Here is a 13,285-nt window from a genome sequence, read left to right on the forward strand (position 1 = left end):
AGAAGGGATATAGAAGGGACATAACTTGTAATAGCCTCTAATGACGTTTACCACTTCGATGAAACTGAACAGTGAATCACTGGACCTTAGAGGACTGGGCCACCCGTGCCCCCACATAACACTTAATATTTCACTGCTGTGAACATAACACTTTGACGGAACTATTGTCATAGAATAGTGAACTCCCCTCAAATTGTCTTCCTTTTTTGTAAGGGTCTGGCCCATTCATAGCCTGTTGACTTCCTTTTTACACTAGGTCCACATTGACAAGGCAAAACAATGACAGACAGTCGTTTATGGTATATCACTTCTTGCCGTTTGTTATTCTCTCAAAAATGTTTCCTTATAAACTGTAAATTTCTCATTTAACTCCTCAATCAAGACTGTTCATTTCGCAAAGCACCATTTTTGTTCCTTGACCCGCATGTATTCTTTCGCTTCCAACAGCGGTCTCAAAGTTTTCAAGTATTTTTTTGTTAAAGTTGATTTTGTATACAATCCTATCCATATCAATGATACAGAATTTTCGCGAACGTAAATATTTTTTGTTACTATTGTTTATATTTTTTATGAATTTGCAAACACAAAATACCTTTTTTTGTCACAAATACAAGGGTTGTGACCCCTCCTGTGTGTTAGGTAGGGCGAATTTACGTTTCAAGATTTTACGTTTGTAATGAAATAATTTAATTTTCCGGTAGACACACTAAGTATATAATAAGTAGGATATTCCATGTGTCAAGTGAAATATTTTATTTCATTCATCTCGTGACAGGGGGAAAGGAGATATTTTCACGAGTGGCGTAATGTATTAAAGGATATATAACATTGTGTATATACACTCTGCACGGTTGACAGATGGAAGACAGTTACAGAATCAGGAACTGGATTTACTGGGAAGGATCAGATGCAGTGCAATCCTCCAAATAATTAATTCTCCTTACCTGACACCGGCGGCCCTATCAGTGTCCCAAGTCCTTGGAAGCAAATCATTAGTCCGAATGAACTTGAAAGTTTGTCCACTCCAAGAATGTCCACTATGATGACCGACTTCTGCGACACGTAGGCGCCGCTTAAGGCACCATACAGTCCACACAAAACACAGAACTGCCAAAATGAATCCAACGATGGACACACGAAGGACAGTGTTGCTATCACGAACATTACTCCATTGTATATATATGGCCGAAATTGTCTTATGCTTTTAAAGTCCAAGACAAATCCTGTTAAAATTCGCCCAATGGTATCAAGAACACCACTTATTGACATGAGCAGCGCAGCCTCTCTTTCAGTGCATCCTTGAGACTTTGCCAAGGCAGGTAAAAAGGTAAACGCAGATTTAAAAGACAAAGTAAACAATGCTATACTTATACAAAACATTAGGAAAGGAGGATTTTTCAACAGCGACAATTCTAAAAGTTTGGTCTTTTTCTCCCTTTTTTCTGGAACACACTTTGTAAATATTCCACACCAGCAGGGCCTTTTATTACTGGTACTACTTGTGTTATCAACAGAAAGAGCTCTTAGGGGAGCAACATGGTCTGTTGCCAAAGCAACACGGTTGGTTGCCATAGCAACATGGTCAGTTGCCACAGCAACATGGTTTGTTACCGTAGCAACATGGTCAGTTGCCACAGCAACATGGTCTGTTACCGTAGCAACATGGTCTGTTGCCGTAGTTTTGGGGTAATTGTGCCCGTCATAGTTTCTTGTACACTGGTCTTGAAGGATTTCTTTTGGGGTATCTTTGTTAGATCTATGTCTGTGGGTGAGCAACAACTCTACATCTTCACTAGGATGTGTTTCAGATGGGGCTTGCTTGGTGGAATCTCTCTTGGTTCTTCTTTCTTTTCTTCTGAAATGAACAGGTAAGACTAACCTGTAATCAATAAAGGCGCATACCAATATTACCAACCTATCAGTAGATTCAGGTTAAAGATAAGTATCACAATATCATTTTTTAATGCATCTATGCATATTTATTGATGAGTAAAAATAATGCTGTACCAGCATCTTGTTTTGTTTCAGTAATGAACTCTAATTCATACACTGGTGTTTCAAATTGCTTCTGAAATCAAAAGGGTCTGTCGGGTAGCCTAGTGGTTAAAGCTTTCGCTCGTCACGCCAAAGACCCGGGTTCGATTCCCGACATGGGTACAATGTGTGAAGCCCATTTCTGGTGTCCCCTGCCGTGATATTGCTGGAATATTGCTAAAAGTGGCGTAAAACCATACTCACTCACTCACTCTGAAATCAAAACATAGAGTCATACAATACATCATGATATGTATCGCAGTACTGCCTTGTGCATCGTACATTATTGGGATACACTTTTAAACTTCCAATGCCCATACCTTGTCATCAAATATACAAACTGACGGCCAAAAGAAACGTTACCAACGATATTTCTAGGACAAAATATGACCAACATAATTTGAAGCACTAATAACAATTGTATTGTAGAAATTCATCATTCAGAACAGTAAAATGCGAATTTACTAATTCAACCTTGACCTCCAACAGGGACATTTCTTGACAAGGGGTCATTCGTCCAGTATTCGATCAACAACATTGGTTACAACTTTAAGGTGACGACGGCCCAGACCGTTCAATACGGGATATGACCTCCATGAGCGGCAATGCATCTTTGAATGCGGCGCCGAACTGAGTAGACAAGCGTCCTCACATCGACTGCAGGTATCTGATTCCATTCCTCACGGAGGGCAACGATCAATGCTTGTCTCGTGAAGGGTTGACGTTTCCGAAGACATTGACTCGTAAAAAGCGAGCCTTTGATTCAAAGAGAGGTAAAAGTGGTTTATTCTTCTGCTGAGAAATCCACGTGCAGCCTGTTTTCTTCATGGCGGGATATAAGGGATTTATTTCCCTCCAAGGCGGGATACATAGATCATGTTGACCATTTAGATCTATTGATTCTGACATGGAGGTATGATAATATAGTTTATTTGTTTTAACCACCAACCTTTGTACTGACATGATCTTCTTATGCAGGTCAAGTGGTCGGTACAACGCTCCACTCACGAGCAAGTTCAGTGACAGTCCACTCAAGATGAGGAAAGCGCCCATAAAATTGAATTCGTCAAACAAGAAGTCGGCTAGCGGTGGTATGACAAAAGTTCCTGCACCAACACCTGATGTGGCTAGTCCTACAGCTAATCCTGGCTTCTTGGCAAAGTACTGTCCAACAGTGACTAGACCAGGAGCGTAGGACAAGCTGCGGCCAATGCCTGGATGAAAAAGGAGTGAGTGAGTAGGCGAGTGAGCGAATGAGTGAGTGGGTGGGTGAGTGAGCGAATGGGTGAGTGGGTGGGTGGGTGTGTTTTGGGTGAGTGAGTGAGTGAGTGAGTGAGTGAGTGGCTATTTCAGTGAGTGAGTGAGTGAGTGAGTGAGTGTGTGGCTATTTGAGTGAGTGAGTGAGTGAGTGAGTGAGTGAGTGAGTGAGTGAGTGAGTGTGGCTATTTGAATGAGTGAGTGAGTGAGTGAATGGGTGGGTGGGTGGATTGGGTGGCTGGGCAATTAATTTGTTGGTGAGTGAGTGAGTGGCTGATTGGCTGGATGGATGGGTTTGGGTGAGTCAGTGAGTGAGTGAGTGGCTGAGTGGCTGCATGAGTGAGTGAGCGAGTGAGTTAGCGAGTGAGTGAGTGAGTTAGTGAATGAGTGAGTGAGTGAGTGAGTGAGTGAGTGAGTGAGTGAGTGGCTATTTGAGTGAGTGAGTAAGTGAGTGTGTGGCTATTTGAGTGAGTGAGTGAGTGAGTGAGTGAGTGAGTGTGTGACTATTTGAGTAAGTGAGTGAATGGGTGGGTGGGTGGATTGGGTTGCTGGGTGGTTAATTTGTTGGTGAGTGAGTGAGTGGCTGATTGGCTGGGTGGATCGGTTTGGGTGAGTCAGTGAGTGGCTGCGTGAGTGAGTGAGTGAGTTAGCAAGTGAGTTAGCGAGTGAGTGAGTGAGTGATGAGTGAGTGAGTTAGTTAGTGAGTTAGTGAGTTAGTGAGTGTTTATTTCATCTATCTAAACAATAAAATGGTCTGAAAACACTCGCTCTAACACTCACCTCCGATTACACCAAAGCTGAAGTAGAGGAAGATGAGGTTTGGAGCAAAGCCGCTGATGAGAACACCAACAGTCATGAAAAGCCCACCGATCATGGTGGCCACACGACCGGAGAACCGGTTGCTGAAGGCACTTGACAGGGGGCCTGGAAAAGTGGATATGTTACTGAAGGCACTTGACAGAGGGCCTGGAAAAGTGGATATGTTACTGAAGGCACTTGACAGAAGGCCTGGAAAAGTGGATAAGTCACTGAAGGCACTTGACAGAGGGCCTGGAAAAGTGGATATGTTACTGAAGGCACTTGACAGAGGGTCTGGAAAAGTGGATATGTCTTCAAAGGCACTTGACAGAGGGCCTGAAAAAGTGGATATGTCACTGAAGGCACTTGACAGAGGGCCTGGAAAAGTGGATATGTTACTGAAGGCACTTGACAGGGCCAGGAAAAGTTGATATGTCACTGAAGGCACTTGACAGAGGGCCTGGAAAAGGGGATATGTTACTGAAGGCACTTGACAGAGGGCCTGGAAAAGTGGATATGTCACTGAAGGCACTTGACAGAGGGCCTGGAAAAGTGCATATGTCACTGAAGGGACTTGACAGGGTGGCAGGAAAAGTGGATATGTCACTGAAGGGACTTGACAGGGTGGCAGGAAAAGTGGATATCTTACTGAAGTCACTTGACAGAAGGCCTGGAAAAGTGGATAAGTCAAGGAAGGCACTTGACAGAGGGCCTGGAAAAGTGGATATGTTACTGAAAGCACTTGACAGAGGGCCTGGGAAAGTGGATATGTCTTCGAAGGCACTTGACAGAGGGCCTGGAAAAGTGGATATGTCACTGAAGGCACTTCACAGGGCCAGGAAAAGTGGATATGTTACTGAAGGCACTTGACAGGGCCTGGAAAAGTGGATATGTCACTGAAGGCACTTGACAGGGCCAGGAAAAGTGGATATGTTACTGAAGGCACTTGACAGAGGGCCTGAAAAAGTGGATATGTCACTGAAGGCACTTGACAGAGGGCCTGGAAAAGTGGATATGTTACTGAAGGCACTTGACAGGGCCAGGAAAAGTTGATATGTCACTGAAGGCACTTGACAGAGGGCCTGGAAAAGGGGATATGTTACTGAAGGCACTTGACAGAGGGCCTGGAAAAGTGGATATGTCACTGAAGGCACTTGACAGAGGGCCTGGAAAAGTGCATATGTCACTGAAGGGACTTGACAGGGTGGCAGGAAAAGTGGATATGTCACTGAAGGGACTTGACAGGGTGGCAGGAAAAGTGGATATGTTACTGAAGTCACTTGACAGAAGGCCTGGAAAAGTGGATAAGTCAAGGAAGGCACTTGACAGAGGGCCTGGAAAAGTGGATATGTTACTGAAGGCACTTGACAGAGGGCCTGGGAAAGTGGATATGTCTTCGAAGGCACTTGACAGAGGGCCTGGAAAAGTGGATATGTCACTGAAGGCACTTCACAGGGCCAGGAAAAGTGGATATGTTACTGAAGGCACTTGACAGGGCCTGGAAAAGTGGATATGTCACTGAAGGCACTTGACAGGGCCAGGAAAAGTGGATATGTTACTGAAGGCACTTGACAGAGGGCCTGGAAAAGTGGATATGTCACTGAAGGCACTTGACGGGGGGCAGGAAAATTAGATATGTCACTGAAGGCACTTGACAGGGCCTGGAAAAGTGGATATGTAACTGAAGGCACTTGGCAGGGGGCCTGGAAAAGTGGATATGTTACTGAAAGCACTTTATAAAACAATACATTTGTGTTGAATCTAACTTTTAACTCAAGGCATACCTAATTTTCTTTCACTTTGTACCAAAATGGCCATAAACATTTTTATTCAAAATGTCCTTTGTCATGGAGTCCACACTAAACATTTGACCTCTTGAACAAGTTACAAAGCATAGGTCCATTTAGATCAAGGTCAAAGTGCAAAAGTCAAATCAAGGTCAAGGTCCAAGTACAAAAGTCAAACCAAGGTCACAACATTAAATTACTAAAAATGCAACACCTACCCCACAACTTCCCCACCCCCAACTTCCCTAACTTCACCACCACCAACTTCCCCACCACCAACTTCCCCGCCCCCCATTTCGAAAACTTCCTCACCCCCAACTTCCTCACCACCATCTTACCCAACTTCCCCACCCCAACTTCCTCACCACCATCTTCCCTAACTTCCCCTACCCCAACTTCTCCACCCCCAACCTTCCCACCCCCAACTTTCCCACCACCAGTTTTCCCAACTTCAACACCACCAACTTCCCCACCACCAACTTCCCTAACTTCAACACCACCAACTTCCCCACCACCAACTTTCCCAACTTCCCCATCCCCAACTTCTCCACCACCAACTTTCCCAACTTCCCCATCCCCAACTTCTCCACCCCCAATTTTCCCAACTTCCCCACCCCCAACTTCCCCACCCCCAACTTCCCCACAACCAACTTCCCCACCACCAACTTCACATTTAGCAAATGACATAACATTTAAACGAACATGGCTGAATAATACTTGATGTACAGGAATACTACCAAAAGCAACATCATTCAGGGTCAACCATCAAAGGGGACATGGTGACCTTGGGGTTTGTCCTACTGTAAACAATGAGCCAATGAATGGACCCTTGATTTCAGACTTAATGTTCACTCCATACCTACCCAGCATCAGACGTATTGTAGAGGCCAGAGACCCTACCCAGGCAGTAGCTTGGGCACTCTGGTTGAACTTGCTGATGAGCTTAAGGTACAGCACACCGTCTGATCTCTCGAACCCCCCTGTGAAAAACATTAGACTATCAGATCCCAACAACCTGAAAACACACTTTGAGTTGCAATGCTTACAAACTGTATACTGCATTAGCACATGCCTATTTTTTATGTATTGATACAATCATATTTATTTACAGAAACTTAAATTGATGACCTAATGCAATGTGCATATAACAGAGTGAGTGAGTTGGGTTTAACGCCACTTTTAACAGTATTCCAGTTATATCACGGCGTGCCAGCTTAATGTGGGAGGAAAGCCCGAAGTGATGCAGGTCTCAGACGTTAACAACTTGGTGAAACCCACGAGCACTGGTATGGTGCTGACAAACCTAGAAACAGCAACTGTGCACAGCAAATCACAGCGCCTTAGATGACAGGGCCACGCGTGCCCCCTTTTCGATGCAAAAGAAGCAATGATAATGCCATGCATCCAACAGCACTTAGTTTGTTAAATGGTGTATTACATATAGATGAGAACTAAGTGTTTGACATACCTGTTAAAAAATGTTGAAAAAAACATCCCAAAACAACAATCCACTTGTAAAACCCATAATCATCAGAGTTCTCACAAGGTTTGTCTTCTACATCAATTTTAACTTCACCTTTATCCCCATCATCATCATCATCATCATCATCATCATCATCCTCATCCCCATGGTTATCCTGCACAAGTTTGGTACTTTGTTCATTATCTCTCGCCAGGCCTTGTTCCTCTTCTGTACCAGCTAAGAGCATTTCATCATTATCATCCTCCAAGGGTTGTCTCCCTTCATGACTGCCTGGTGAGAGTTGTTCCCCCTGGCAATCGTCATACATTGGACTTCCAGCCTTGGCCTTTCTGTTTCTGCTGATGTCAGCTGAAAGTTGACCATTTCCTGTTTCATTTGTGTTACTTCCCACCATAGTGGCCTGTCAACATCTGAAAATACATTGATGTCCTGATGAAAATAATTCAGTTCAGTGCAATGCCAGCAAAACCCAAACATGGCTCTGCCCTTTTTAATTATTGGATCAATGGACATTTGAAGACTTGTCTTCCTTTTTTTCTGTTGATGTATTTCAGCCAAGACTTAGATAGGTCAATCTAGGAAATGGAGCATCCCTTTGACAACTCATTCACACATGCACAGATGTTTACTTGTACTTTCTAATACACAACCACCAAGCACTCATACAGATGTTTAGGTGTGTCACCAGGCACTCATACAGATGTTTAGGTGTGTCACAGGACACTCATACAGATGTTTAGATGTATCACAGGGCACTCATACAGATGTTTAGGTGTGTCACAGGGCACTCATAGAGATGTTTAGGTGTATCACAGGACACTCATACAGATGTTTAGGTGTATCACAGGGCACTCATACAGATGTTCAGGTGTATCACAGGGCACTCATACAGATGTTTAGGTGTGTCACAGGGCACTCATACAGATGTTTAGGTGTGTCACAGGGCACTCATACAGATGTTTAGGTGTATCACAGGGCACTCATACAGATGTTTAGGTGTATCACAGGGCACTCATACAGATGTTTAGGTGTGTCACAGGGCACTCATTCAGATGTTCAGGTGTGTCACAGGGCACACATACAGATGTTTAGGTGTATCACAGGGCACTCATACAGATGTTTAGGTGTATCACAGGGCACTCATACAGATGTTTAGGTGTGTCACAGGGCACTCATACAGATGTTTAGGTGTATCACAGGGCACTCATACAGATGTTTAGGTGTATCACAGGGCACTCATTCAGATGTTCAGGTGTGTAACCAGGCACTCATACAGATGTTTAGGTGTATCACAGGGCACTCATACAGATGTTTAGGTGTATCACAGGACACTTATACAGATGTGTAGATGTGGCCTTTGGGATTAAAGGAGAATAAGTTTCATTTTAAATTTAAATCTGTAACTGTCATTTCATGAAGGCTAGATTGTCATTTCTCAAAAGTTTTCCTTTCCTTTAAATTGACATTGATAATACGCTTTTTTTCATTTGTGAATACCCAAATATATTTTGTAAAACAATCAACATGCTATCGCTAAACAAAAATCTGAGTACATCCCATTACGGGTCACGTCAGAACAACCTTTCATCCAACCAATCAGAGTGTCGCCTACCAGATCATGAAAATGCCAGTCGGAATGTGTTTTCTAATCATGCAACCACGAAACAATTAACATCAGTTACGGGTTTTATGATTATATCCATTACAATCTAGGCCATCTATAAGCAATTCCAGAATGTTCTTCTTATCAGTTTTAAATTTTTTAATTGAGAATACGTCAAAATGTTTCGAAGCGTAGTCATCAGTTTGAAACTAGTGTCGTAAAGCTCGAGAAAGCTGCCTTCTGATTGGCTAATGTCCATTTCTTGTCAGTCATTTCATTGGTCAGTCAAAATTCGCGAAAGGTCGTTCTGACGTGACCCGTAATGGGATGTCCTCAGATCTTTGTTTAGCAGTAGCGAGAACTAAGATCTGATTTTAATGAGATTGTCACAGTTTTGTCATGTTATTTTCTGAAGCTAGACTGAAAAATAAGAAACACATCCAATGCCCAAACAGTTTTCAATTTAGACACTTAGATTTTAGGCATCAGACACAGGACGACCCTTCAGACATACAAGAACACCCTACAGACACACAGAAACACCCTACAGACACAAGAACATCCTACAGACACCCTACAGACACACAAGAACATCCTACAGACACCCTACAGACACACAAGAACACCCTACAAACACACAAGAACACCCTACAGACACACAAGAACATCCTACAGACACCCTACAGACATACAAGAACACCATACAGACACACAAGAACACCCTACAGACACACAAGAACACCCTACAGACACACAAGAACACCCTACAGACACACAAGAACATCCTACAGACACACAAGAACACCCAACAGACACACAAGAACACCCTACAGACACCCTACATACACACCAGATTAAGCTGACATGCCATGATATAACTGCAATACTGTTAACTGTTGCGTAAAAACCATACTCACTCTTACTCACTCACTCAGCAGCAGCAGCTACAATCTGACCTCATTATTTAATAATGATAATAATAAGTGCATTTATAATGCGCCAGATTTCATTCACCAAGTGGATGCTGATAGCGCTACACTATTATTACCCCGGTCAATGGATCAGTGAGCCCTCGATTTTCATTCTCAGCTCCCTGGGGAGTATACAACCCAAGCTGCCTGTAGGGCGCTAGAAGGTTAACAGCCACATTACCATCTCATCCTACCGGGTACCCACTCACTGCTGGGTGAACAGAGGCACATTTCGAACAAAGTCACTTGCCTAAGGAGACGCCACATGTGGTACGTGTGCTTTAGCGTGGGGCAGGACCGAAGCCCTAGAAACTCTCAGGAGTCAAGCTGCTGAGCGTGGTCACCCATCCAACTACTCTCTGAGACCGACGTTGCTTAATGTCACCTGATTTGTGATCTGTGCGCTGTGCACAGTATCACGTGCCACCACATTTACTGATTATTGTTGAAATTATTATTGTTCTGTCAACTGTTAGTAATAGTACTATTTCATTTCAGTCACACTACAATGCCACTGATAGAGCTGTCAAGTCATTCCTCACACCCGGTACGTGTCGCTGGCCACAGAACAATTGATGACATCAGCCTTGAAAACCTAATCACATTCATTATCAGTCATTGCTATGGGGTTTTCAATCTTGTTTAATATTCACGTCTGAATGGTGGACATCGTGCATCTTCACGCCCAATGCTAGAACATTATCACAGAGCTACAGATTAGCAGCGTATTTGCGTAAAATATCCCCCCCCCAAAAAAATATTCAAAACCCAGTTACTTTCAATTAACTTTCGTACAGAAACGCATGCATTAAATGAAAAATTCAAATTATAAAAACAGGTGGTGTAAATACCAAATGAAGCTTTTACAGCATGCGTACAAAGGAGCTAATTTCCGAAAACACAATTACGAGCTAATTTACTTTCTGAGTCCCCTTTATATTCAGAACAGTTATATACGTCTAAAACATTATTCATTTTTTTTAATCTTAAAATATTCATAAATTTGGGGAAATACCCAAAAGAGTGATGAATAGATGAGTGAAAAAATATTGGTTACACAATGAAAAATGTAATAACCCAAATAAAATAAACCCTAGAGTAAAAACACAATTGCTCAAAAGGTTATCTGCAGCTAATGGTCTCCTACCCCGTTATCTCAAAAAGACAGATATCTCAAACCTATTCACCAGTCCTGTTTGCTTCACGAAATAAATACATAAAAATTTGCCCGCTTATCTAGAAAATAAAAATACACAGTGCTATCTCTAAACTTTGACTCAGTTTTTTTTTGTATTTTTTACTTTGCTATAGAATTTTTACCATTATCTCAAAGTTGACATTTGAAACATTAAGTCCCCCCCCCACCCCCACCTACATGACTGCTGGAATATTGGTAAAAGCGGTGTAAAACCACACTCACTCACTCATTAAAAGACTCTTCACTATTTTCCCTTCAAATAGTTCTCTCGCAATTGTGATATTTGGGGGCGGGGGGTTGAGCTGGGTTTTTATCGGAAGCCATGAGCTGTTATAATGTTCATCTTGTCCAGCTGACATGAAATACTCCAAAGTGTCCTGATAAAAATGCACCAATTTATAATGCAAGGAAGGGACACGCATATTTTGGGCCTTATTTTCATGACTTCCAGTAACTAAGTGTTATTAATCATGCAACTTCTTTTCACTTTGAGCCATGGCTATAGCACACAACACCCATCTCCCCGAGGCAAGCGTGTCCACTAGCCTATATCAAAGCCTAGTTTCTACAATCTCCCCGAGACAAGCGTGTCCACCAGCCTATATCAAAGCCTAGTTTCTACAATCTCCCCGAGACAAGCGTGTCCACCAGCCTATATCAAAGCCTAGTTTCTACCATCTCCCCGAGACAAGCGTGTCCACCAGCCTATATCAAAGCCTAGTTTCTACCATCTCCCCGAGGCAAGCGTGTCCACCAGCCTATATCAAAGCCTAGTTTCTACAATCTCCCCGAGACAAGCGTGTCCACTAGCCTATATCAAAGCCTAGTTTCTACCATCTCCCCGAGGCAAGCATGTCTACTAGCCTATATCAAAGCCTAGTTTCTACCATCTCCCCGAGGCAAGCGTGTCCACCAGCCTATATCAAAGCCTAGTTTCTACAATCTCCCCGAGACAAGCGTGTCCACTAGCCTATATCAAAGCCTAGTTTCTACCATCTCCCCGAGGCAAGCATGTCTACTAGCCTATATCAAAGCCTAGTTTCTACCATCTCCCCGAGACAAGCGTGTCTACTAGCCTATATCAAAGCCTAGTTTCTACCATCTCCCCGAGACAAGCGTGTCCACTAGCCTATATCAAAGCCTAGTTTCTACCATCTCCCCGAGGCAAGCGTGTCCACTAGCCTATATCAAAGCATAGTTTCTACCATCTCCCCGAGGCAAGCGTGTCCACTAGCCTATATCAAAGCATAGTTTCTACCATCTCCCCGAGGCAAGCGTGTCTACTAGCCCATATCAAAGCCTAGTTTCTACCATCTCCCCGAGGCAAGCGTGTCCACTAGCCTATATCAAAGCATAGTTTCTACCATCTCCCCGAGGCAAGCGTGTCCACTTGCCCACATCAAAGCCTAGTTTCTACCATCTCCCCGAGGCAAGCGCGTCCACTAGCCTATATCAAAGCCTCGTTTCTACATCTTCCTGAGGCAAGCGTGTCCACTAGCCTATATCAAAGCCTCGTTTCTACATCTTCCCGAGGCAAGCGTGTCCACTAGCCTATATCAAAGCCTCATTTCTACATCTTCCCGAGGCAAGCGTGTCCACTAGCCTATATCAAAGCCTCGTTTCTACCATCTCCCCGAGGCAAGCGTGTCCACTAGCCTATATCAAAGCCTCGTTTCTACCATCTCCCCGAGGCAAGCGTGTCCACTAGCCTATATCAAAACCCTAGTTTCTACATCTTCCCGAGGCAAGCGTGTCCACTAGCCTATGTCAAAGCCTCGTTTCTACATCTTCCCGAGGCAAGCGTGTCCACTAGCCTATATCAAAGCCTAGTTTCTACCATCTCCCCGAGGCAAGCGTGTCCACTAGCCTATATCAAAGCCTAGTTTCTACATCTTCCCGAGGCAAGCGTGTCCACTACCCCATATCAAAGCCTCGTTTCTACATCTTCCCGAGGCAAGCGTGTCCACTAGCCTATATCAAAGCCTAGTTTCTACATCTTCCCGAGGCAAGCGTGTCCACTTGCCTATATCAAAGCCTCGTTTCTACATCTTCCTGAGGCAAGCGTGTCCACTAGCCTATATCAAAGCCTCGTTTCTACATCTTCCCGAGGCAAGCGTGTCCACTAGCCTATATCAAAGCCTCGTTTCTACATCT

The 13,285-nt window shown here is 43.6% G+C and overlaps 1 protein-coding gene across 3 annotated transcripts in view; it reads right to left on the reverse strand.

Moving 5' to 3' along the window:
* Positions 1-13,285, reverse strand: part of LOC124144616 (monocarboxylate transporter 12-like) — a 42,335-nt gene that overhangs the window by 6,794 nt on the left and 22,256 nt on the right. For all 3 annotated transcript variants that reach the window (XM_048389137.1, XM_048389138.1, XM_048389139.1), the window contains exons 2-6: positions 7,345-7,769; positions 6,740-6,856; positions 4,072-4,215; positions 2,984-3,248; positions 945-1,855 (exon numbers count right to left, since the gene is read on the reverse strand). In XM_048389137.1, the coding sequence (XP_048245094.1) occupies positions 945-1,855; positions 2,984-3,248; positions 4,072-4,215; positions 6,740-6,856; positions 7,345-7,753 (1,846 nt within the window). In that variant the 5' untranslated portion in view covers positions 7,754-7,769. The remainder of the gene's footprint in view (positions 1-944; positions 1,856-2,983; positions 3,249-4,071; positions 4,216-6,739; positions 6,857-7,344; positions 7,770-13,285) is intronic.

This window comes from Haliotis rufescens, unplaced genomic scaffold, assembly GCF_023055435.1.
Source record: "Haliotis rufescens isolate VD_foot unplaced genomic scaffold, xgHalRufe1.0.p SCAF_8, whole genome shotgun sequence".
Taxonomy (NCBI): domain Eukaryota; kingdom Metazoa; phylum Mollusca; class Gastropoda; order Lepetellida; family Haliotidae; genus Haliotis; species Haliotis rufescens.